The sequence below is a fragment of the Papaver somniferum genome, unplaced genomic scaffold (assembly GCF_003573695.1).
Source record: "Papaver somniferum cultivar HN1 unplaced genomic scaffold, ASM357369v1 unplaced-scaffold_99, whole genome shotgun sequence".
Taxonomy (NCBI): domain Eukaryota; kingdom Viridiplantae; phylum Streptophyta; class Magnoliopsida; order Ranunculales; family Papaveraceae; genus Papaver; species Papaver somniferum.
In genome coordinates this window covers 9,437,295-9,463,393 of record NW_020653081.1, presented here as the reverse complement: position 1 = coordinate 9,463,393, position 26,099 = coordinate 9,437,295, and the positions used below count along the sequence as shown (strand labels likewise).

At 34.7% G+C, this 26,099-nt stretch overlaps 2 protein-coding genes across 2 annotated transcripts; both read left to right on the top strand.

Annotated features, from left to right (window-relative positions):
- Positions 1-17,791: 17,791 nt before the first annotated feature.
- On the top strand, positions 17,792-22,529 carry LOC113346485 (putative GPI-anchor transamidase). The gene is made up of 10 exons (XM_026590039.1): positions 17,792-18,293; positions 19,108-19,149; positions 19,301-19,445; positions 19,674-19,903; positions 20,050-20,107; positions 20,565-20,642; positions 20,777-20,865; positions 21,445-21,526; positions 21,681-21,872; positions 21,956-22,529. Exons 1-10 carry the CDS (start codon positions 18,085-18,087, stop codon positions 22,094-22,096), a joined length of 1,266 nt encoding a protein of 421 aa, XP_026445824.1. The 5' UTR covers positions 17,792-18,084; the 3' UTR covers positions 22,097-22,529.
- A 314-nt stretch (positions 22,530-22,843) lies between these two features.
- LOC113346330 (gamma-glutamylcyclotransferase 2-3-like) lies at positions 22,844-25,479 on the top strand. Its single transcript, XM_026589870.1, has 8 exons — positions 22,844-23,081; positions 23,180-23,256; positions 23,452-23,505; positions 24,480-24,536; positions 24,650-24,690; positions 24,791-24,862; positions 25,003-25,082; positions 25,208-25,479. Exons 1-8 carry the CDS (start codon positions 22,973-22,975, stop codon positions 25,291-25,293), a joined length of 576 nt encoding a protein of 191 aa, XP_026445655.1. The 5' UTR covers positions 22,844-22,972; the 3' UTR covers positions 25,294-25,479.
- Positions 25,480-26,099: the final 620 nt, after the last annotated feature.

The window sequence follows — 26,099 nt, the reverse complement described above, 5'->3', positions numbered from 1 at the left end:
CTAACCTGGAAATATGTTGTTGGATGATTGTAATAATACCCATTGAAAACCTCGTATTGTTGTTTGACTACAGTGGCTGAGTGAAAATAGTAGCGATGGAAGTTAGGTCGTTACAGTAATATAGAGACAAATTTTAATGTATTAAGTAACTAGGGTTACGAGGTAAGTTTGATGTAGTAATAATGGATTTGGGGCCATCTATCAAATTTGGGTCACAAGACACATTTTAATAATTACATAAAAAAAAAATTAGGCCTTCACATATTGGCCACGAGATAATGTTTAGGTTATAACGGCGTAATAAATTCCACAATGTAGATTTTAGTTATTGGGGTTAATTTAAGGTTGTGAGACAAATCTTAAGTTATGGAGCGTATTTCAACCCATGTGATGGACATGACATTAATTTTTTGGATTATGATACACACTTTGGATAATGAGATAAATTATGTGTTACAGTAATATACTTTGCATATAATGTAGATATTTTATCACACGGCGATTTTTACCTGATTATGAAAAAATTATACGTGACGTAGAAGAACTCTATCTGAAAAGACTAACTTTAGGTCATTTAGCAAACCCTAGTATCGTTATAGTGCAAATTTTGGATAAGAACTTAGCATATTTGGTATGTTTAATAGAAAATTTTGGATTACATGGAAATTTTTGGGTCGTTCGTTAGATTACGGTTCACACAAATTTTTGGATTACAATTGAAAAGGAGAGGGTACCAAGTACACCACCAAATTTTCCGTTCGGCAATTTGTATTCACAAATCTAATATAATTGAAAGTGGATCTAAAATATCCTTGGACGATCTCACAAATCAATATCCTATATCAATCTAGTCTTATCCAAATCAATAGGATCTGAATTCTGACTAATGTGAAACTTGTAATCTATCTTTTAAGATATGAATTCAATAAGAACAAGCCCTTGTTATTGATCATAATTAATAAGGAATTAAACTACCTAGACTAGTTACGTATTATTTGTACTATTTTTATTATGAAGGTAAAACAATATAATGTAGAAAAGGAAAGACACAAGACACCAGAAGTTTTGTTAACGAGGAAAACCGCACCTGCAAAAAAACCTCGGGACCTCGTCCAGCTTTGAACACCAAATTGTATTAATCCACTATATACACTAGCCTACTAACATACTTCGGACTGGGTTATAGTTGAGACCGAATTAACCCTCTAAGAGATTCAGTTGCATTCATTCTCATTACATCTCTTGAACCTCGCATGGATCTACGTAATTGATTCCCTTAGCTGACGTCCTTTATAACCTAAGAGTTGATTCAGTTCCAAGGTAGTCAATATCGGTTGTACATGCCGATATTACAGGTTTTTATCGGGTATCGGAAAATACTTATACGATATTGAAAATATCGGCGACACAAAGATGGAACGATATTATCGGTTTTAAAAGGATGGAATGATATTATCGGTTGTACAGGTCGGTATAAACCGATATATCGGTTTTACTTATACACCGATAATATCGGTTTTAGCGAATAAATTTTCTATCGACATGTGTCTAGTCTTTACAAACAAGTACAACGTCAATTGGAGAAGGTAAAAAGTCCTAATATATTTATGATATAAAATCAACGACTATATGGTAGGATATAAGATGGAAACCATATTTCGATTGCAAGGCAGGGAAATCTAAAAGATAAAAGTGAAGGATAATAAGAAATATTTATTGGCATAATGGGACAACAATCACAATGTTGGCTAATATTGTATTTTGGAAATTTGAGATATATGCATGATTCTTATTACTTTTTACCATGGTTTTATAAATATTTGAAATTCTAGTTCTAATGATGTATCACGATAAAAACCGATATTATCTTTTGTATAGGTGTATCGGACCCGACCGATATGCGATATTAACCACTATTGACTTCAACATGAGTGAAGCCTTTTGATATCAATATGCCTCTAATAGATAAGACTATTTGATTTCTCTTTGGATCTAGGTTCGAAAATTTATTTGCAACAGACAAGTCTAGCAAACCTCACGAATCCGAAACACTTACACTCAGTTAGCTGAGAAGCCTAGATTACTAACCACATCTCAACAACAATTCAAACAAATCAAAGTTGAGTTTAGATATATCTATTTTGAGGAATTACGAAGTCTAAGAAGAAAATAACTTTGTGATTTCTATATATCTCGTTCCTTATCTCAAAAAATAAGAGCCTCGAAGGTCAATAAAAATAAAATCAGGATACACGAACTATATGGTAAAAGATAGGCGGACCTGGCTTCACGAATCCCCAGGTGAAGTCTTTAAGTCATAACTAATTGTATTTCTCATAGGAAGCCTAGGATTTTAGAAGACGATTTTAGAAAGCAACTAGGATAGAAAAAACCAATAATAAAGAAAACTTAAAAAAAATGAAATATAAACATATATGGTACTAAAATAAAGGAACAATAAACATATATGGTACTAAAAGAATATCAACAAATCTTCATTTTCGTGTCATTTAGGGTCGACAAATTATCAATTTTCAATTGTGCACATGGACATAGTCTTTCTGGGAATCACCTTGATATTAGTTGCAGGTCACTTCAAGGACCACTCATATAAAGAAGCTAGCACTTTGCTACAGGTCACTTCTAGGGACGACCGGCTAGGTGGGTGCGCGCCTTATACCCATATATCATGTCTGAAATGACGAGGGTACCAAGTACACCACAATCTTTCGCATCAACCTATATAAGACACACCTTGTATAATCTAATTCAGACAAGTACTGTCAAGGAGATTACTTTTCAACAAAGTAACACTGCGTATATAGAATAGGTATCGAACTAAACCTAACTATTAGGATCAAACCCAAGTGTTAGATTAATGTAGTTAGTGCATTTACTTTATTATAACTGAAAAGGAGAGGCTACTAAGTACAACACAAACTTTTTCGTTCGGCAACTTGTAAACACAAAACTCAATATAATTTGAAGCAAACCAACTTGATGCCTTGACTATATATGTATGGAGTTTATATCTTTATCTCTTCCCAATCGGTATATATATACAAATGAGTCTGTGAACACGATTGTTAAGAAGAGTACTTGGACGATCCCAAAAATAAATATCCAAGATCAATCTAGTCGTATCCAAATAATTCAATCAGACGAATTCTACAAGAAACAATTCTCGTAATCGATAACAATTAGATGGGCGCGTCTACTAATATTGAATACATAATACTTGCGTAAATCCCATTACAAAGATATATAATATAATGTGGAAAAGGAATAACACAAGGAACCAGAGGTTTTGTTAACGAGGAAACCGCAATTGCAGAAAACCTCGGGATCGTCCATATTTGAATACCAAACTGTATTAAGCCCCTACATACACTATCCTACTATCAGACTTCATACTGGAATGTAGTTGAGTCCAGATCTACCATCCAAGTGATTCAGTTACAGTTGTGCTCCTTACTCTCTTGAACCTCGCAAGGATCTACACAATTGATTCCCTTAGATGACGTTCTTTATAGCCTAAAATTTGCTCCAACCTGATTAAAGACTTACGATACCAATCTGCCTCTAACAGATAAGCCTATTTGATCACCTTTTAAATCAAACATCAAGGCTTGGAAATCTATTTGCAATATACAAAACTAGCGAACCTCACAATTCGGAACACTTACATTCACTTAGATGAGAAGCCTGGATCTTTTACCAACTCTCAAGAACAATCAACTTATCAATTAACAATAGTTTTCAGATATCTGTCTTGAGGAATCACAAAGTATGAGATGGAAAGAACTTTGCGATTTCTATCTATCTTTCCTGAAAGAGATTACGAGAACCTTGACAGCAAAAAAGCAAGATCAGGATACATGAACTATCAAGGTAAAGATAAATGTACCTAGCTTCACGAATCCCCAAAACGAAGTCTTTCAGTCATAGACCTAATTATGTTTCCCCAAAATAGAGGGCGACTCTAGCAATCAACTAGGAAAAAAAGTGTCAGGGAATGGATTTCCCAGTTGAAAAAGCATCTCTACTCATAGTTTTTTAAGCTTGAGGGTTACTTAGAATTCAAGCTAAGATAAATTCTGTTAGAGCATTTCTCGGTTGAACCCACTAGCGTTGGTATGTCAAGTTAGTTGTCAATTTTAGTTGTTAAAATGCATTCTTGATTTAGCATACTAAAGATAGTTTTGGACTAGATTAGGTCTAAGAAGTTGAATCGAAGTTATCCTTAAAGGATGAAGATTGAAGACTACAAGAAGACATCAACAAGTACTTCATCAACAAAGGTATGTGATTGATTTCATTTGGATTCTTGTTCAATTCTACCTTTCTAATATATCAAGATAAATGCTCACTCTATGGAACAATTCCAACGACGGTAAATGTACATTTATGTATATATACTTGAGGTTATTTGATTCATGACCTTGGATACAATAACCTTTATCCTTATAAAGAATCTCATGTTATAGTGAATGAGCTTACGAATCCAACGAGCCAAGAATTACTCAATTCCGATTTATAACGATGAAGTTATGAGTGATTTATTAAAGTTCGTTAGTAGGAAACAATCCATGGGTTGTTTGTAATAGTTCACGGACTTGGGCCCAATTACGTGACTAAAAGCTATTTTTGGTCAAGTTGGTGATATTTCCTTGTCTAGGCAAGATGGCTATTAATCCAAACATATTTGATTACCATATTAAAGTGTTTGTGATGACTTTTAATTCCTGCCTAAGTTAAAATGTGATTTATCACATAAATAAATATTTGCTAATTAATTATTTAATTATTTATGCATAATATTTGTAACTTAGGAAAGACTCCTATAATTAGGAGAGTCTTGAAAAAGGAAAATAGCCTAAACCCTAGCTTAGTTTTCAAGCTAACTTTTTACTATAAATAAAGGGTTCGTGAGTTTACACGGTTGATGAGCACGCAAGTATGACGCATTTTCATCCATAAATACATTAGTTGGGACTCATTTTATCACTAATAAACTTGTTTACATGTATTTTTGGCAAATAAACTCTTATGGAAAAAGTCGCTCGAAAAGTGGTTTTTGGACCCTCGGAAAAAGTACTTAAGGCACCCTGAAGAAGTGTTAAAGGCACCCCAGAAAAGGCGTTAAAGACACCCTCATTTTGGATAAGGGCACCCCTAGACATCCCAGTGGTTAAAGGCGCCCGTGTTTTGGATCAGGGCACTTCATCCTCAACAAATCAAACTTCAGTTTTGGCGGGAAAATTGCAGCAAAATTAGGATTTCGGTTTTGGAGGTGTTTGGGTGAGACTAAATGGATGAAATGAAATGGGTTTGTTCCTAGGACCCAAACAAAGCTGGTATGGGTCTTTGTTTCAGTTAACTTGGGCTGGATAATCACCGATTGATGAAAACAGAAAGGACATAATTTGGCGGGAAAATATTTCTTCATCTGCAATATACTCTGGATTGATTTCGGTTAGATTCTGTTGAGATACTCTCGCTTCTTTTGGTTAGAAATTAGTTTTCAAAGTCAAACAGGACTGGTAATTGCCTCTGGTTCGGAAAAAGGAAGGATTTTCTCACGATTTGAAGAAAACAGGGAAGTATTTGTTTGGGAAGCTATGAGATATTCTGTTTGGATTTTGGAGAGATTTTCTCGTGATTTTCTTCAACAGATTGATTGTGAATGAGATACTATGACCAAACAGGGATGGTAAGTCTAATGTTTTTGAAAGTTACACGGAGTTGATGCTAAATAGGGTAGAGCTATTATCGGTGTTTCTGTTAATCAATTTTGGAAGATTCGGTTGGATATTTTCAAGGTATTCGACGAGTATTCTTTCAGTTACCATGTACACACGCTGTTCACGTGCTTTGGAGAGGAAATATTCTGTTATTATGGTGTTTGTTTTAAAACAGGGAAGGAAATAAGTCTCGGGATTTATTTGCTGTATTTTTGGAAGTTTTGCTTGTGGTTAGACTGAGTATTACTCCAACATGAATGTGTAGAAGATAAATAAGAATATTTGAAATCAACAGGAGCGCGTGAAAGATCAAGAGATATAAATTATTTCCGTTTATGGAAGTAGAGAATAAGAAGTGATTAATGAAGATTATATGGAGTTACTGTCGAGTATTTTCGATTCTGAAGAGTATATAAAGGGTTCTGAGTGTTATGAGAAGGATATCGAGTGATAGGGGTAAAAAACAGAAGGTTGCGGAGCAGATTTCTCTGCTGCTGCAGAGAAAAAGAAGAAGAAGAAGAACAGTTGACGTCCACTGACTGTCGCAGAGAACTGTCATTTATAAACAGTACTCGTAACAGTCAATTTGGCACGCTTAATTTGAATTTGCAACAACTCTTGTAACGGTGATTTCTGTAACGATCTTCCAGCGTTGCAGATTCATTGTACTATTAGTTTTCTTTAATAAAAATACCATTAGAGCTATGAATTATATTTTTGAGTGTGCTTTTATCATGAGAAGCTAGACCCCAACACTGGGTCGATGGAGGAAGTCGAATATCATAAATGGGTGAATTTATTTTATTCTTTATTTGACTTTTGCACTAATTAAAATTATAATTATGATTTTGATTAATTAGTTATCATTTTATTTGATGGGTCATGCTTGCTTAAATGTTTGATGTCCCATGCTTACGATTTATAACTAATATTTTGAGAATCTACCTTGGCAAAAATAAGGGTCTGTGTTACTTTATTTATTTAGCGATAATTGTTGAGAATAAATAATTGAACCTCATGTTATGAATTCGGTGGAATCCTAGTCCCAGTAAATCTCTCTTTTATTTATTATTTTATTTAAACCTTTAAATTTAGTCTTGAAAAGTCTTAAAGTTCGAATCTGTATTACTACAACAACAATCAAAAAAAAATCTTATCAACGGTTTTCATCCCCTTTGGAAAATTGGCGTAATATTTGCAGGTTGTTTCCATGTCTTCTGTTCTTCGTGAACAAGAGTGAGATAAAAGTCTTTGTATTAGGGATCGCAAAGCCAAGTTGGATTAAATCTTCGTGATTGATTATACAACTTGTAATCTAGGTTTTTCACCTCTTTTCTATTCCAAGGTTTTCTCTTCTGATATAAAACCATTCAAGAGTTGTTGATCATAAACCCTAGGTTTTGATAGATTTCAGTTTTCGATCGTATACCAACACTTGTTAGTCGAAATCGGAGACTAGAAAGAAAAACTTCTATTTTGGCATCTCGTAAAAATCCTTGAGAAGTTTTAAACAAGATATCTCTAGATTTATTCTAGTTGTTCTTGTTGTAGAGTTATTAGGTTTATCTTCCTATTTTTAAAGAGTATAATAATCCCTAATCTACAAGTTTGTTTTGATATTACTTTTACCTAGTAATTGTTTTTATAAAAATAAACACAAGATTTCCAAAACCTTTATTCACATCTCAAGGGAAATCAAACCGGTGTTTTGTGCAAACAAAATATCGAATCGTATCAATCGTGTTGTTGTATCTTCTAAAGAGAGCCCTGGGTTCTGCTAGAAGATTTGCGTGGAGAATTCCTAAAGACAATCGGTGTTGTGCTAGGAGTTTTATTAAGAGATTGAATACAGTTGAAGCAGGTATTACATCTAGTCCGAATAGGTAGTAGGAAATTGGTGTAACAACTTATAATCAGTGTGTGTTTATTCTGGACTAGGTCCCGGGGTTTTTCTTCATTTGCGGTTTCCTTGTTAACAAAATTTCTGGTGTCTGTGTTATTTATATTCCGCATTATATTGTTTATCTTTATAATTGAAATATCACAGGTTGTGCGTTGTATCGATCAATTGTGAAATCCAACATTTGGTTGTTGATTGAAAATTGATTGATCCTTGGATATTGGTCTTTGGTACCATCCAATTTTATATCTCTTTGATTTTATTTAGACTCGCATATTTCTATCTGCTTGAGTATTAAATCAAGAGATTGAGATATTAACTCCTCGATATACTTTTTATTAAGATTGAGTCTAACTGTCTAGTCGAATCTCTTAAAAGTATATTAGAGTTAGTCCATACAGATTGCTACTCGAAGTATTGGATGAGGTTGTTAGACCCCCGTTTTTTCAATTGGTATCTGAGCGGGCAAACAATCTAAGACCTTATAAATATGTGTTTGAAGCAATCTGATTGTTATGGACAGAAGTGCTATCTCTATAAATGTACCGCCAGTCTTCGATGGCACGAACTATTTATGGTGGAAAATTTTTATGCGTTCGTTTATACAAGCGCGAGATTTTCAATCATGGGTTTGTATTGCTAATGGCTATAATCCTCCATTAGTTACAGTAGACGGTGTAACTGTTGCAAAGGATATTGGTGATTATAATGATCTTGAGATTCTTGCTGCAAAGCAAAATTCTGAAGGATTAAATGCGATCATCCATGCCATTACCCTAGATCTTCAGCACCACGTTACTACGTGTAGTAAGTCTAAAGATGCTTGGTATATCTTAGAAACTGTATTCGAAGGGAATGCCATAGAGAAAGAAGCAAAGCTTCAATATATAACTTATGACTGGGAAAACCTTCGCATGTCTGATGATGAAACATTTGATAAGTTTAACGACAAAGTGTCTGAAATTGTTAATGCATCATTTGCATTAGGTAAGACCATTCCTGAAAATGACATTGTGATGAAAATTCTCAGATCGTTGCCATCTAGATACGATTCTAAGAAGCATGCCATTGAAGAAGCAAACGATCTTTCTACACTCTCCATAAATACTCTTGTTGGAAAGTTAAAGATCTTTGATAATGAACACGTATCTAGAAAAGAGGTGATTTCTCTTAAATTTGCAAACAATTCTGAATCCTCTAAGGATAAATATGGTTCGCCAGATACTAAGGATGTTACTCCACGACAATTTAGAAAATTCTTGAGAGACAGGAAAAAGAGTTTTTCTAAAAGTACAACATCTCCTAATGATGGTGTACAATACTATAACTGTCGTGGTTTTGGGCACTTGTCTTCAGTATGTCCTAGCTGGAGAGGGAGACAATCGGCATATGCAGAAGCCTTGCCTACTCTTGATGATGGACCTGAATATTATAATCCCCAAGAGTACGCAGGCGAGGTTGCACTATCTTCTAGAAAAATTCTTTCGGATACTGATTCTAATTATGATGAAGAAGTGTTCCATGTGGATCCATTTGCTAATAATCTTCTTAAGGAATGTCATCAAAAACTCTCGATAGCTGAAAACACCATTTTCAGTGAGAAGGTTAAATATGACAGACTTCGTAGTCGGAATAAAGACTTGCAAGACCAACTTGATTCTAGTGGTGCAAGATATTATCTCAACGAAATACGAAAGCTTAAAGAAGAAATTTCCGAAGGTCATGATCGGGAAATTATTCTTCAATCAAAGCTAGATAAATTGGAGAACATTGAGATGAACTTGTTATTTGATTCGGAACGAGAAGATCTCAAAGTTCAATGTGAATCATCCAAGAATGATCTAGTTATTGCGCTTGAGAAGGTAAAAAGTTTGGAAGAAGAAAACTCGAGCTTAAAAGAGAGTTTGTCTAGAAATAGCAGCTCAGACAAATTAACCTCGATATTGGGAGCATGTAGAATTCATCATGATACACGAGGATTGTATAATGAAGGAATAGATGCTCCTAGTATTTGCAAAGAGGTAAAATTTGTCAAAGCTAAAGATTCTTCTCAACCAAAACCTTCCAAGGTTGACAAAAATAAAGTATCTCTATCAACTGTTGATAACGAAAAGAGGAAATCATGTCAAGTTCCAAAGCAAGCACATACACATTCAGGTAACACTAAACATAACTTTTTCCATTCAACTAAACGTTGTTTTTATTGTGGAAAACCAGGTCACTTGCAAAGGAATTGCAGATTTCTTAAATGAGATAAATCCAGATCTGATTCTGTTAAGAAGACAAGATCTGATGTTCCAAACTGGAGAAAAACTGAGTCTCATAATATCAGTTCTTCTAGTATTCCCTCTAAGAAATTTCATAATTATTTTGGGGAGAAAAAGAAATACGTTGCTCCAAAAACTACTCAGAAATGGGTATCAAAGAAGATCAATAAAGCAACGAGTACTATTAAGAAGGATCTCCCAGACAATAGTTCGACAAGGGATAACATCTTAAAAAGGTATGGAACAGTTATTGAAAGTTTCAAGGAAGTTGTTAAACTCCTAGAGTCTATGTATGATTTTGTTTCGAATACCTGTGGTGAGCAAGATTTTGTTCACCTAAACACAACCTGATTGTGTTGAAAGTGCATCCTCACCAAGAAGCCCTAGTAAATGCGGTGAGGATTGCAAAAGAATTGAAGCGCACATATTATGTTGGGTAATTTTTGAATATGTGGAAAAATTTATTGTTTTGAGATGAGTTTAACTCGCTTACATATCTCTCAAAAATATGTGTTGGTAAGCTTTACTTTAGCCAAGTTCATCTTTACCTAGTAACGAAAAGTCATGTTATGTTTCAATCACTTTGAAAATTGCTCTGACGAAAAATGGTTTGTGAATAACAACTATATAACATCCTCTGAGAATGTTTCAATGATTAAAATGAGAGTTTAGATTATATAACCATTGGAGGATATAAGCATTGTTGTGGAAACACATATATGTATAAGTCCTTATTACTTGAACCGAAGTTTGCGAACTTTGTTGATCAAGTAAACCGGAATAGTGCATGAGCTAAGTCCGCGAACTGGCAAAGTTCTCAAACCCGAGAATTTCTTCTTGAGTTTGTGAACTCCATCCGAGAACTTAAGTCCGCGAACCCAGTCCGCGAACTTGAGTAGGTTATATCTAAAAACGATGTTTGTGAACTTATCTTTATAAACTAAGGAATGCAATTGCAAACCGTGGCTATATAGTTCATGAACCGATTCGAGTGAATCAAATCGTTTTTGCTTCGATTGTGTCTTGTGTAGTTACATAAGATTTCCTTGCAATTGAAAAACTCTATAACTAGTTCATTTGAGTCATTTGAACGAGTTATGGTGAAGAAGAATATGGTTGAATACCACACGTTTGATTCTTAATTACCTAACTTGATGTGTGGTTGAAATTCTTATGTATAATAGGTTAGAATCAATAATCAATGCCATTGGATGTTGGTTTTTTTTGTCAAAGAATCTTTTTCATACTCTTATGGTAACCATTCTTGGTGTAAATCCTTATGGAAAAGGTTATTATTCCTTCTAAGCATACCAATTCTTGTTTATACAAGTGTGTATCTTGGAAAAGATGATCACAATACATGATCTTCATGATTATATATTGTGTATTGTTACCATGAGATATTTCTATTGTTTCTAGTAACACGATCTCATGAGAGACTTTCAATGATTGGTTCTTAACTAGTATCTCCTTGTAGGGTTTTTCTAAAATCCAATATATAAATCCTTATCTCTGTGTAAGGTCACTCTTGTTGTTCTTTCGGGAATGACATCTTATGGGGGAGAGTTCTTAAATGAACTTGTGTTTAATTGCTATATCTTTGAGGGGAGAAGCGGTTGTGGAACATGTAGGGGTTAACTTGTATCTTAATAAACTCCTTGATGAAGTCACTAAGTTTCGACTCTGTGATATCATCTAAATAAGTTGATATGTTTTCCTTTGGTCTAGAAGTTCCTCTATGAAAATTTCATTATGATCCCACTAGTTTTTTCGTACTTTTGCCAATTTATATTGACAAAAATAGGGAGAATTATTATAGTTCACACTACATATACATATGGTTTACGGATCATTATATAATGGGGAGTGGTTTTCATGTCGAGATGAAGTATTGACTAAGAGGGAGTGATACATATCACCGTAGTATTATTGTCAAAGTTGTGATAGAATTGAACTTTGATGTTGTGTAATAATACTATGATGGATCTTCAACAAGTACAGGATGAACACACTCATAGTTTAAGAACCAAGGAAATCAAGCATGTTGAGTTTTGGTGCTTAATGCTTTTATTTGTTTAAATCGATATGTAAAATGGTTTTGTCACTAAAATTGACAAAGAGGGTGATTGTTAGAGCATTGATCGGTTGAACCCACTAGCGCTGGGATGTCAAGTTAGTTGTCAATTTTAATTGCCAAAATGCATTCTTGATTTAGCATACTAAAGATAGTTTCAGACTAGATGAGGTCTAAGAAGTTGAATCGAAGCTATCTTTAAAGGATGAAGATTGAAGATTGAAGACTACAAGAAGACATCAACAAGTACTTCATCAACAAAGGTATGCGATTGATTTCATTTGTATTCTTGTTCAATTCTACCTTTCTAATCTATCAAGATAAATGCTCACTCTATGGAACAATTTCAATGACGGTAAAATGTACATTTATGTATATATACTTGAGGTTATTTGATTCATGACCTTGTATACAATAACCTTTATCCTTATAAAGAATCTCATGTTATAGTGAATGAGCTTACGAATCCAACGAGCCAAGAATCACTCAATTCCGAGTTATAACGATGAAGTTATGAGTGATTTAATTAAAGTTCGTTAGTAGGAAACAATCCATGGGTTGTTTGTAATAGTTCACGGACTTTGGACCAATTACGTGACTAAAAGCTATTTTTGGTCAAGTTGGTGATGCTTCCTTGTCTAGGCAAGATGGCTATTAATCCAAACATATTTGATTACCATATTAAAGTGTTTGTGATAACTTTTAATTCCTGCCTAAGTTAAAATGTGATTTATTCACATAAATAAATATTTGCTAATTAATTATTTATTTAATTATTTATGCATAATATTTGTAACTTAGGAAAGACTCCCATAATTAGGAGAGTCTTGAAAAAGTAAAATATCCTAAACCCTAGCTTAGTTTTCAAGCTAACTTTTCACTATAAATAAAGGGTTTGTGAGTTTACACGGTTTTCATCCCCTTTGGAAAATTGGCGTAAGCTTTGCAGGTTGTTTCCATGTCTTCTGTTCTTCGTGAACAAGAGTGAGATAAAAGTCTTGTATTGGGGATCACAAAGCCAAGTTGTATTAAATCTTCGTGGTTGATTATACAACTTGTAATCCACGTTTTTCACCTCTTGTCTATTCCAAGGTTTTCTCTTCTGATATAAAACCATTCAAGAGTTGTTGATCATAAACCCTAGGTTTTGATAGATTTAAGTTTTCGATCGTATACCAACACTTGTTAGTCGAAATCGGAGACTATAAATAAAAACTTCTATTGAGGCATCTCGTAAAAATCCTTGAGAAGTTTTAAACAAGATATCTCTAGATTTATTCTAGTTGTTCTTGTTGTAGAGTTATTAGGTTTCTCTTCCTATATTTGAAGAGTATAATAATACCTAATCTACAAGTTTGTTTTGATATTACTTATACCTAGTAATTTTTTTTATCAAAATAAACACAACATTTCGAAAACCTTGATTCACATCTAAAGGGAAATCAAACCGATGTTTTGTGCAAATAAAATATCGAATCATATCAATCGTGTTGTTTCCAAAGAGAGCCTTGGGTTCTGCTTGCGTGGAGAATTCCTAAAAACAATCGGTGTTGTGCTAGGAGTTTTATCAAGAGCTTGAATACAAATGAAGCAAGTATTACATCTATTCCGAATAGGTAGTAGGAAATTGGTGTAACAGCTTATAATCAGTGTGTGTTTATTCTGGACTAGGTCCCGGGGTTTTTCTGCATTTGCGGTTTCCTCGTTAACAAAATTTCTGGTGTTTGTGTTATTTCAATTCCGCATTATATTGTTTATCTTTATAATTGAAATATCACAGGTTGTGCGTTGTATCGATCAATTGTGAAATCCAACCTTTGGTTGTTGATTGGAAATTGATTAATCCTTGGATATTGGTCTTTGGTACCATCCAAGTTTATATCTCTTTGATTTTATTTAGACTACAGATTTCTATCTGCTTGAGTATTAAATCAAGAGATTGAGATATTAACTCCTCGATATACTTTTTTTATTAAGATTGAGTCTAACCGTCTAGTTGATTCTCTTAAAAGTATATTAGAGTTAGTCCATACAGATTGCTAATCGAAATATTGGGTGAGGTTGTTAGACCCCCGTTTTTTCAACTTCATAATCAAGCAAATACTTTTTATGTTTAGATGAAACTCTATTTAGGGTTTCAAGTAAGCATAAGAGAATTGGTTTAAATACGTATAATATAAAAATATACAAAGTGTTCGTTTATAGGACCGTGTACAATGACCATTCTGTTTTGACAAATATGCCTTTTGAACTATAAGAAAATTGATGCTCATTCAACCACCTGAGAGTTTAATCATGATGCACACACATATGTGTTTTGGTGATTAATGAAGTCTTAAAAGTGTTTAAGAGAGTCACAACAATGCTAAACATATTTAAAAAATAAGTCTTTAAGCACGTTGAATTATACTGGGACCATTGGTCAAATGGTTCGTGAACCGTAAGGCTAACGTTCACGAGTCAGGGAGCTACGGTTCGTGAATCGGGTTTGCCAACCCTACGCGGATCGATAACTCATATAGTTACGTTTCGTGAACCGGGTTCGCCAGCTGCTAGCCTCTTCTACCAACAATAAAAATTCAGATCACCACGGTTCGTAAACTGGGTTCGTGAACTGTCCCTAACTGAACTTACGGTTTGCGGATTGGTTCGCTAACCTTTCCTGTATTTTTGAAACTCATGTATCTATAATTTGCGAACTTGTTAGCCATCATACACTGGGCAGAAATATCAGAAGTTCTGAATTTCACTCTTATGATATTTGAAACATTCCCAAATGATAAAATCAACTTTATGGGCAATTTCCAATGGATCTACAAATTATTTCTCGAAAAATAAATTGTTTCGAACTAATATTTTTAAGGACCTTTGAACATCTATGCTTGAATCATATTTCGTTATTTTTAACAAGGCAAGCTTGACTCGAAATTTCTTCTTCGTAAATCTACTAAAAGTCATCTGACATAGTCTCAAAAGATAGAATGGTAAGATAGTGAATAAAATAGAATGGTTCAGTCTTCACTGACCTGATAAAAGAAGTTATCCAAATATCTTCGTCAATCTTCAGCTTTCGACGGTGTTGTCTGATACTCAACTAACAAATTCTAACCTAGTTTGAAACTTGACTTAATAGACTAGAAATCAAGATATGTAGTTTTGATCATCTAACATTGACAACAAGCTTGAGTTATCAAAACTTGTAGGTTCGACCGAGCATTGCTCTAACAATAACTAAAACGATAATTATAACGCATAAAGTAAAGTAAAATCACACAATAAGATTTTGTTATCGTGGAAACCGCAAATGAAGAAAAATCCCAGGACCTAGTCCAGTTTTGAATACTCTAAGCCATTGTACAAAGATTACTACCAACTTCGTATATTTGATACCAAGTAAACTAAATCCAAGTTACTCAGTTCCTTCAGTATCCCTTTGTGTACTACCAATCTGGTCTTTGCACGTGAATTCTAAGATAGAGTCCACTATCTTAAGTTGATTCACTCGTTGTTAAGACTTCTATCACTCAACTTCTTTAGATCGTATTTGAAATAGTATAAGACTAATCCATTTTGATAACCACTCTATCAATCTTCCAGATCAACCAAGTTAATCAGAGATATAGTTTAGTTACAAGGTTTCTTCCGTTAAATCAATATAAACTCCTTTTTAATGGTTTAGATCAACCAAAATTAAGGTAAACAAAATAGTCAAACCTTAGTTTACAACCTATCAGATTCAGATCCTGAAGAGAACCACCAAATGATAGACCACCGATCTATATAACAAGTTATGAAAGTATATCAAAGATAAACAAACTTGTTGGATCCCAATCAATCAGGGTGTGCACGAAGTATAATCACAAAGATCAAACTACCAATTAAAAGTCTTAAAATCTTCAGTCTTTAATATACATGCACAAACAACTTGATTTCCTTGTGATCGATCAGGTACAAAACGATGTCTATCAACAATAGATGATCACAAGGCCTATCTTTAGATCTTTAATCAATAAATTTGAAACATTAAACCTTGATCTAGTTCGAGTCACTTTATATCAGAAGAGAAGGATCACATAATAAACAAACTAGGTGCAATCAAGATTCAATTTACACCGTTGGTCAATCAAGTCAATAATCGAAAACTCAAAGTCTTGGAAAATACTAACCATCAGATAATGTGATAAATTTAGACTATACTGAATTAAATAAATCTCATGCTACTATAGTCCAAAACAATATCTCTACTGTGAACTGAACAATAATTGAACTATGGCTCAAACTTGAAAATCCCTGTATTAGATTGAACTTTGATACAACTTTTAAATTAGCTAATAAAAATGTTGGAGCAGGACCAATTTCTTGTTCATCTGCAGGTGTAAAAAATGGAGTTTGATTCTCTCACTTAAAGGTGTGATATCCATAACAAGCAGAAGGCGGAAATTAAGATATCAATCTTTTCTCCAGAAATCCAAAGCGCAATTGGAAGGTGTTCTATGAGCTAAAAGAAAAGAAATTCAAAATCTTCATTTGGAAGGAGATTATTTAAATGTGATTTCAACAGTGAATGATAGATTTGAGTCTATAATATGGACTTCCAGAAACATTATAATTGATAGCCTAAATATCTTTCTAATTTTAAAAGTTGGATTTGCATTTTTATTCATAGAGAAACAAACCATGCTGCAGAATCTCTAGGCAAATATAACATTAGCATTCTTAATGAACAAGAATGGTCGGAAGAAATCCTTTTGTAATACCATAATGTATGCAAGAGGATCTCAGTTATGAATCAATCTTGCTACTTGAACAACTCATTGACAGCTGCTTGACCGCACTAACTGATGTGGCAATAATTTGGCAGTGAGATGGATCTTTTGTTGTTGACACGTCAGAGAGATGAAACTACAAAGGAGGGATTGTATCTTCTATATTCCTAAAAAAAATTTATCTCTTACTCCTCAAATCTCCATGGTGGTTTTAATTTCTGTACACCAAGCTTTTGAGTCTTACTCAATTTTCAAGTATCACTTTGTCATTTTATCAATCGATTTAAGAACACAGATCTAGAATAACAAAATTTCCAGTTCCATCAATCGATGATTGACTTCTTTTTCCAGTGATTAGAAATTATACATTGAATATAATCTTTTTATGATCACCATCAGCTTACTTCCGAGCTATTTCAATCAAGCAATCAATTCTCAAATCATTAGATCAAATTTTAGATCGTGTCTAATTAGGTTTTTGTTTATTGAAATGAGAGAAACTTTCGAATAAATTTAAGGGTTTGGACAGTATTCCTTAAATATTGAGTAATGTTTATTGAAGTGTGAATTCTGGCAGAGTATTTTCTAGGTAAAGAATCATCACGACGGAAAATAAACATAAGTTTTATTCATTGGACCTTAGATGTTTGTGGGAGTGGCATGATATTCACGATTGATGATGATGGCGTAACATTACTAACAGGTTAATGTTGAATGTTGAAGGGGAAAAAAATGATTGTTGAAAGAGAAAAATACGACGGAGGAAGATGGTGAGGTGGATAAATAGAAAGTGACTCTTTCCTACGCATCCTTTGCCACGCAAGACTCCGCTGGTAATCAGCTGTTACCCAGCGGGTCATATAGCATTTTCCGTTATAAATTTTCTTATAAGAACAAAAACAAAGAAAAACAGAAAAGCTGAGGTTGAACAAATGGGCCCCACAGTGGGTCCGCCATGAAAAAGGAAAAGGAAAAAAAACAAGAACACTCGGGGGTAAATATCAGAGAAATGAGGGGGAGTTTTGATAGGCCCTCAAATTGTTCTTTCCGTGTAAGGTGCGCACAAGAGTCTCCCTCTCACACACAGAGTCTCCGACTCTCTCACGATCTTTCTCACAGCACACTTCTTCCTGAATGATCTCCAATTTTATTAGTAATCTCTCTCTCTGATCCTTTGATCGCATGAATCCAAATCATACAAAATTAGAAATTGGAGTAAATAACATTCTAGGGTTTTTTTCCTGCAAAATTTCCTCCTCCTTTATTTGTCCGATAGGAATGAAAAATCTTGCCCTATAAATAAAAACCAAAAACAAAGCAAAAACAAGACAAAATGGCTTCCAACAAAGCAAATTTGGAACTTCGGCAATCCGAATTCATATGCTTATTCGGTCGTAAAATGTCATTGTTGATTTTGTTAGTTGCACTTGTTGTAGCTGCAACCACTGGCAAATCAAATGCAATTAGCTCTGCGTCTTTTTCGTCTTCGTCTACTATGCACACTAATAACTGGGCAGTATTAGTCTGTACATCTCGTTTCTGGTAAGTACAATTTATTTCATATCTTCTTCAATTTGATTTACAAATCGAACCCTAGGTTAACTTGTATATAAAACTTGAAAATTGTCGCTTGGTAAAATTAGATTGCTGTAGGTGAGTTTGGTAGTTGCAAGTCAGGAAGCTTGTAGTTTTAGAGATTTTCTAGTTTCAACCGTTTCATTAAATTCAAAGATTCACCATGTCATTTGCATCCTAAGCAGTCTTTGCTAAATGTGTTGGCAGTAATTTATATACAGTATCATCTAGCTAGCATCGCAATTATCTTTGGTTGCCAGTATATGTGAAGAACCACGAAATCAAAGATTAGTTAGTGAGTTTACTATAAGCTGTATTAGATTTAATTTTGCCCGGTATTGTTGTGCTTTTATGTTTCTTGGTTTTGAACTGCAACCATTTTCCCTCTGTAACAAGTATTTAGTGTCCTGGTCAAGCTTTAACTTCTCCTCTTTCGAGAGAACATTTCGGTGTTATAAATCTGCAACTTGGACTTTTATGTTTTAGTGAAGGAGAATTGTTTTGTTCCCAGTGTTGTAGTTTGTGATTTGCTACCATTGATACTCCCTCCGTTTTAAAAAAAGAGATACTTTCACTTTTTTCATTTTAGCCTAAAAATAGGCCAAATTGAAAAATTGAAAGTATCTCTTTTTTAAAGACGGGGTAGTATTAAATAGTACGATGGGGTTTGGTTATTGATTTTCACAACTTCACACTGTATGCTTTCTTTTGTTGATTCAATAGATTCATTAGTTTATGTAAATTATGGTAAATAATTGACGAAGTGATTGTTCTTGAGCAGGTTTAACTATCGGCACATGGCCAATACGTTATCCTTATACAGGTAGGTAAGGAGAACCATCCAATTTATATCATTTGATTCTCTTACAATTCTTTTCTTTTTGCACTTTCCCGTTCTTGCCCTCTTCTACTTTTTTTTTTACCTTTAGGCGTTAAAGAGCTAGTTCTTGTTTATTTCTGTTTTTTTTACCCAGGACAGTAAAGCGGCTAGGAATACCTGATGAGAGGATTATACTCATGTTAGCAGATGATATGGCTTGCAATACAAGAAATAATTATCCTGCCCAAGTGTTCAATAATGAAAACCACCGACTTAACTTGTATGGTGATAATGTTGAGGTAACAAATTTCTGCTATGTGGTCTTTCCTTCGAAGAATTTTTTTTTAGTTTTCCTATCAGGAATGTATAACAAAGTAGCATTACTATTATTCTAAACCCATCATCATATTTTAATGAGCTGGGCCTGGTCTGGTGCCTGCATAGAGAAGAAAGTTCTATTCCTGATTTAAGGGTTATTCCAGAAGATGGATTCATGTTACTCACTCTTCAGTCCTCAAATTATACAGGTCGACTATCGAGGCTATGAGGTGACAGTAGAAAACTTCTTACGTGTTTTGACTGGGCGGCATGGGACTGCTGTTCCGAGATCAAAACGTCTTTTAAGCGACGAGGGCAGTCACATACTCTTATACATGACTGGGCATGGGGGAGATGAATTCTTAAAATTTCAGGACTCGGAGGAGCTTCAGAGTCATGATTTAGCTGATGCAGTGAAGCAGATGAAAGAAAAGCTTAGGTGAAACTTGCGAGGATATGCTCTTTCTTCTCTCTTACATATTAAAAGTTATACTGCAAGTCATTAAAATTATATTTTATTACCTGCAATACAATACGCGCTTTAAGAAATAGTTCGTGATTACTTTATAACTTTTCTATGTCTAGGTTTAAGGAGCTGCTGATAATGGTGGATACATGCCAAGCTGCTACTCTCTTTAGTCAGGTATTTTTTATTTGGCCATTGTGGTTTTCCAGTAAAAAGATCGACCTCTGAACTTCTTGTTAATGGTAGAAACTATTTTACTATAACCAGGATAACTTGTCTAATTTGTGTAGAGTATGCTTTAGCATTTAATAGCAGCAAAGTCTTAATTGGTGATTGTGGACGGTGTTCATCGAGTCTGAACAAGATTACCAGAAGTTTAGCGTCATGTTTTATTCATATTCATGTTAGCTGTTGCACATGTCAACTTAATAAAATGATGCCATTTTTATGATTTATGTTACTGCAGGTAGAGTAATGTCTAAGAACTACTACATGCATGCTTTCTATTCTCTGGTGTAATATGTTTCAGTGTGCATGTGATACTCGTTGGATTTGGTCTTACCATAATTTCTGGTAAAAGCCTGAACTGTTGAGACAGAGACACCTTGAAATCTGAATGTTTTAAAATCTGCAGCTTCACTCACCTGGTGTTTTGGCCATCGGGAGCAGCATGAAAGGAGAAAATTCATATTCACATCACCTTGATTCTGATGTAAGAGCTCATAACTGCATTTCTTTTCAGATTGTTGTTTTGACTCTGTCACCCTATTTAACTTCAGTTTCTCATTTCTATTTCACAAAACAATATCATGAGATATCTTTCCTCGTCAATTTTATTTATTGCAGATTGGTGTTTCTGTGGTGGATCGGTTCACTTACTATACCCTCGCCTTCTTTGAAAGGTTAAATACATACAGTAATGCTTCCATGAGCAGGTAGATTCCTCTTTTTACAGTTGAGCATTTATTCTGGCATCGCAAACGAAATAGAAACTAACTGTCGTCGGAGTGCTCAGTTCAGTATGTGTAACCCTAGAAGTTAGAACTATCATAACCATACTTTCCGGTCTTAATGAATTCTGCGACCAAGCACCTATCAATCGTTTCCCTCAAACTTTTGTTGTTTGAAACAAAGCATTGCTGGAATAAATGGTTGAAACCCTCCGGTTTCTGTATAACTAGCATGCGACGGAACTTTTCCAGCATCAACTTGTTGATTTCATCAATCTTGTTTTAAGGCACTTATTGGTTAATCATCTTTGAATGCATATAATGTTCATTATATTTTTTCTTCTATTGATGTTCCGTTATTGATGTGTTGGCTTCTCTTTCCCTACAATGTGTATTGTTACTCTATGGTATCAATAATATGTACTGCAGGTGTAGAACTACTCTACTTAGCAGCACTTCTGTAGTCTGGTTTAAATTTGTGATTTTTTTTGCCTGCCAAGTAACAAACGTTACCTTGATCTTGAGTCTTGGTTTGAAAAATCTATGATCTTTGTTTTTATGCAGTTTTTTCAACTCATTTGTTCCAAGTTTGTTGCTGTCAACTGCATATTACCGAACAGATCTTTATCAACGCCCTCCCGACGAGGTATGCTTTTACGGACCATATTGTGATGCTTGTTAGCTTGCTGGCCCTTCTAATTTCTTCTCTTGACCCTATCAATTTATGTTACACACTAACAGTGAACTTTTCCGGTTTAATTGTGTCTTTATGACTTATAAGTTTGTTTCTTCTTCTCTAGGTACCTGTAACAAACTTCTTTGGCTCAGTCATGGAAACAATCCACACAGATTCATCTTATAAAGGCTTCTCTAGCAAGAGAACTAGCAGCGCGAAAATCGAAATGCCATTGGACCAAGCAGATGAAACTGAAAGAAGAACTCTGACAAGTACAATTGCCGAGACCCACAGAACTGAGACGAATGTAGAAGCGGTATGATTGATTTAAATTGCTCCTTTTTTCCCCAATATGTTCTCCTTTGGAGTGGTCAAGTTTGATCTTTTTGGCATCTGCAGGAGGAAAAGCATATTTTCCACTTTATATCAAGCATCTGGAATAACAAGGTTGAGCGGATAGAAAACATTGATACTGTGGTGAATTACGGCTTGGTAGCCATGCTTCCTCTGGCAGTTCTCTCAACGTGGATATTATGCTGAAGGTGTGGATATGATCCGATTACTGTTGTTTTTCTCCCTTCAATGTTGAAGGTGTGCAATATGATCTCCCAGTATAGTTGGTAGTGTCCTGATTGCATTGGAAGTTTGGCCACTTCAAATTCGAGACAAGTAGAACATGTGTCGACTATAACAATTAAGTAGTGTCTCGTTTTTTGATTTTTTTTTTTATAATAACAATTTAGTAGTGTCAGTTCTTTTTTTTTTTTTTTGGCATACATGGAAAGAGAAAGCTGGAGTGTTGTGAAGGCGAGAGACACTCCAGGGTGAACTGCTATATGTTAAAAATGACTTAAGCTCTTTGGGGATTGGGGTTCAAGTGTAAGGTTACTGTAATGTGGATGACATAAGTGTTGTAAGATGCACCTTTACTAATTATTTTTCATCTTAATATAATCTAATCACTCCTGTTTGCTTTTTCTGTTCTTTTCCCTCTTGCCATTTGAACCTAACTGTTAAACTGGAACCGGAGTGCAAATTCAATGCCAGGCTGAATATCGTGGTTATCTAAACCGAACAGTTGCACCCCCTACAGCAGAGCTAAACTGTAACTAGTGTTGCAAGAAGCAACTCTAAAAGTCGAAACATATGCACACCAAAATACAAACTAGTGCTGCTTTACCGTGGGTCGACGCATGTACTAGTTTATCTAGGATTCTAGGTCGTCAGTCGTCCCCATCCTTAGGTTTTCATTTAGTAAACGAAGGTTGTCGAATATCAGGTGTTCTGCTACCACAAGTTAGGAACAGCGAAACAGAAGTTCATCCATGATTGGGTTCTGTTCTGTCTCTTTTTTTCTCCTTCCAATATCTACGGAGTTTCTGAGTGAAGAGCCCCAATTTTAAAGAGAGCGAAGAGATGGTGTTATGGCTATTCGGATATGGGTCTTTAATCTGGAAAGCTGGATTTCATCACGATGATCGTGTAGTTGGTTTCATCAAAGATTATCGCCGTGTCTTCTACCAAGGTAATCCCTTTACAGAAAATGAGCTCAATTGAATTGAAAATGGATAGAATTAAGTATGAATTTGATTATAAAGCTGTGTGTATTTTGGGTATAATTAGGGAGTACTGATCACAGGGGTATTCCAGAGTATCCAGGGAGAACTGTGACTATTGAGCCTCTTCACGGAGATGTTTGTGTAAGTTTGCTTTTCTTTTTCTTCAATGATGTTTCCATTGAATTCTTCCGAAAACTTAATTATTATCGATTTCGTTACGGAATTAAGCGAAATGAAGTTCTATATGCATCGAAGATTTCTTAGCTGCAATATCATGAATTCAGTTAATAATGTAGTCATCTTTTGTTCTGCTTCGCTTGTTTTACAAGATTGCAGTGGGGTGTGGCCTATAAAGTTTCAGGAGAGGAGGATGAAAAGGCTGCATTGGAGGTAAAATTCATTGCTAATCATCCTTGGTGCTGTAAAATCTGATCCATGTTTAGTCAATCTTGTGAATATATTGCGCAGTTATGCTTTTCCAGTTCCCAGCAATTCCTTTTGCCAATATCCATTGAAATCTCACAGATGTCATATTGCCATCCCTTTATAGGATGTAATCCTGGTTGTAGTCTCCAAAGAAAGTTGGTCTAGGGTATTTTTGGTTGATTTGCTCTTTGTTACTGTAATATGCTTAGCACGAGAAGGAAGATTGGGGTAGATAGAACCTATTGTATCTTATTGGAAAATCTAATACATAAACCTAGGAATCTTGGCTTGAAGTCTTAAACAGCGGTTAGTTGGCATGGGATTCTTTTGGGTTCAATACCATCCAAACACCTTCACCATAGTCCATAGATTAAAAAAAAAGAGGCAGCCTTGTCGAATCATTCACAAAAATAAATAAATTCCACCTTATCCTAGAATAAGAATAAGTAAATTTTTAAGTTATTGTAAACATTCTTTTTTCAGTTTATATTTAGCACAGCCATAAAAATCCGCAGATAATCATCTTTGCCAAAAAGTTATGTGTAAGTGTGAAGCTTTCTTCAGATTTCGTCTCACAAATGTGTAATGTACTTGGAGTTAGTATTAATTGAGGATTGACATCCGTACCCTTTCATGTTGATATGCTTCCAGTGAGTGAAATTATGAATTTGTTTGGTCCGTGATAAGTTGCATTTGTCTTCAGTTGCTGGAAATGTAACCAAATTCCTTAATCCTTATATCTCGACGACAACTCTTGATTTTGAGAACAATTGGCATAACCGAACTCGATAGTCCATACTTCTCTAGGAATTCAGTACTTCTTGTTGTTTCTTGTCGTTATATTGACCCTAAAATTTAGGATTTGAACAGTGTTTAGCCAATTGGATGGTTTCATATACTTGGCAGTATTCCTCCTTCTATGTCGGTGTGAGATGCAGCATTTGGAAGTGAGGGAGAAGCAGTATGATGTGAAGGCTTATCTTGACTTCTTTACTGTAAGTATAATTGTTGGCCGTGCTAAACTTTTAGTGTATGTTGATTTACTTAAATTTGCACGTTTACGACAGATTCCTATTGTTCCTGACTTCCCAATGTAATATATCTTCAGGATCCAACATCTACAACTCCTACCATCACTGGAGTAATGGTGTAAGTTGTAAGCAGAACTGAACAGGAATGATATACATTGTTTGCAGTCACGTTTGTTAGCTTCTTTTCTTTTTCTAACCCAGGATTGTTTCCCATGTAGATACATTGCATCACCTGACAAGAAACTCAATGAGAATTACCTAGGTCCTGCATCTCTTGAAGAGATGGCTAAGTATGTATTTTTCCTGAACTTTTTTTCTACTTTCAAGTACTATATAGTACGCTAGTAGCTAATGCTTCTTTCGTGTCTAATTTTATTTTAGGAACCGCATCCTTTACACTGCAGTTAATTTTTGTTTTCCACGTGTGCAGCCAAATAGTGAAGGCAAAAGGACCTTCAGGACCCAACAGAGATTACTTGTTTCATCTTGAAGAAGCCCTTCTTCAGCTAGGTAGATTTCTTGCAGCCCAACTCCAATATATATCTCAAACAAGCAAATATTTTTTTCTTCTTTAGTTCTTTCCTTGTGTTTATTATATTTTCTATTAACTATCAAGTCTTGTTTGGTTAATGTAGGGTGCAAAAACGACAAGCATGTCAAGGACCTCGCAAATGAAGTCGGGCGAATAATTTCAGGACAAGAGGTGATAGCTTCATCATGATTTTCCAGTGATGCTGAGACTTGTTTATCTTGTATGTTACATACCATTAAAATGATTGTGGAAACAAGAACCACCTTGAACACATTGATTCTTCATGTGATCCTACACGTATCGCGTTTGAGATCATTGACACTTGCACATTTTAGAAATGACTGCATTAAATAGTTCTACCTCATTAAGTTTTTAGTTTCTCCTCGTCTTTGTATTTTTCAAGTTTTATCTCAACTGATTATGCCGACCAATATTTACAGATGAAGTATTCAGAATCCAAGTCTGATTTTTTAAGTGCTTACTTTTTGTTACATGAATCTATCGGTTAATCTCATGCCATGTGTGCCAATATCTCAACTACCAAGGACTACAGCAGAGAACCTTATATCTGTCGTCCAAGCACGGGCATCTATGGACAACCCTCTCTTGCCTCGACTCTTAACATTTGTTTTTTCCTAAAACAGTAGAACTAAGACACCGGCCGACTTCATAAAAAGATTTTACAGCTAGGCTAGGATTGATTCGCCAAAAACCAAAAACTCCATACTCTTTAATAGGCTTAGATTAAAACACATGCAGTTTACAAAGCGAGAAGCTCTGCTCCGTTGGACCGTCACCATGACGTAAGCACTCATCTTCCTCTTTGAATCGGTATTCTCCCAATTAAGAACTACTTCAAAATTCATATCATCTATAGTTTAATTAGCAGTTTGTTGACGTTTCTCATCAGTTATTCAACAAGTCATATGAATCATACTCATCAAGTTTTCAATAACTTGGAAAACCTTTTGGTAATATTCAAACCAATATATCTA

Coding starts and splice junctions, on each gene's coding strand:
- LOC113346485 (XM_026590039.1), top strand. CDS start 18,085: ATGGCTTCCAACAAAGCAAATTTGGAACTTCGGCAATCCGAATTCATA. Junction 20,108..20,564: donor CTGCTACTCTCTTTAGTCAG/GTATTTTTTATT, acceptor TAAAATCTGCAG/CTTCACTCACCTGGTGTTTT. Junction 21,527..21,680: donor ATCAACGCCCTCCCGACGAG/GTATGCTTTTAC, acceptor CTTCTTCTCTAG/GTACCTGTAACAAACTTCTT.
- LOC113346330 (XM_026589870.1), top strand. CDS start 22,973: ATGGTGTTATGGCTATTCGGATATGGGTCTTTAATCTGGAAAGCTGGA. Junction 24,863..25,002: donor TCTCTTGAAGAGATGGCTAA/GTATGTATTTTT, acceptor CCACGTGTGCAG/CCAAATAGTGAAGGCAAAAG. Junction 25,083..25,207: donor AGAAGCCCTTCTTCAGCTAG/GTAGATTTCTTG, acceptor TGGTTAATGTAG/GGTGCAAAAACGACAAGCAT.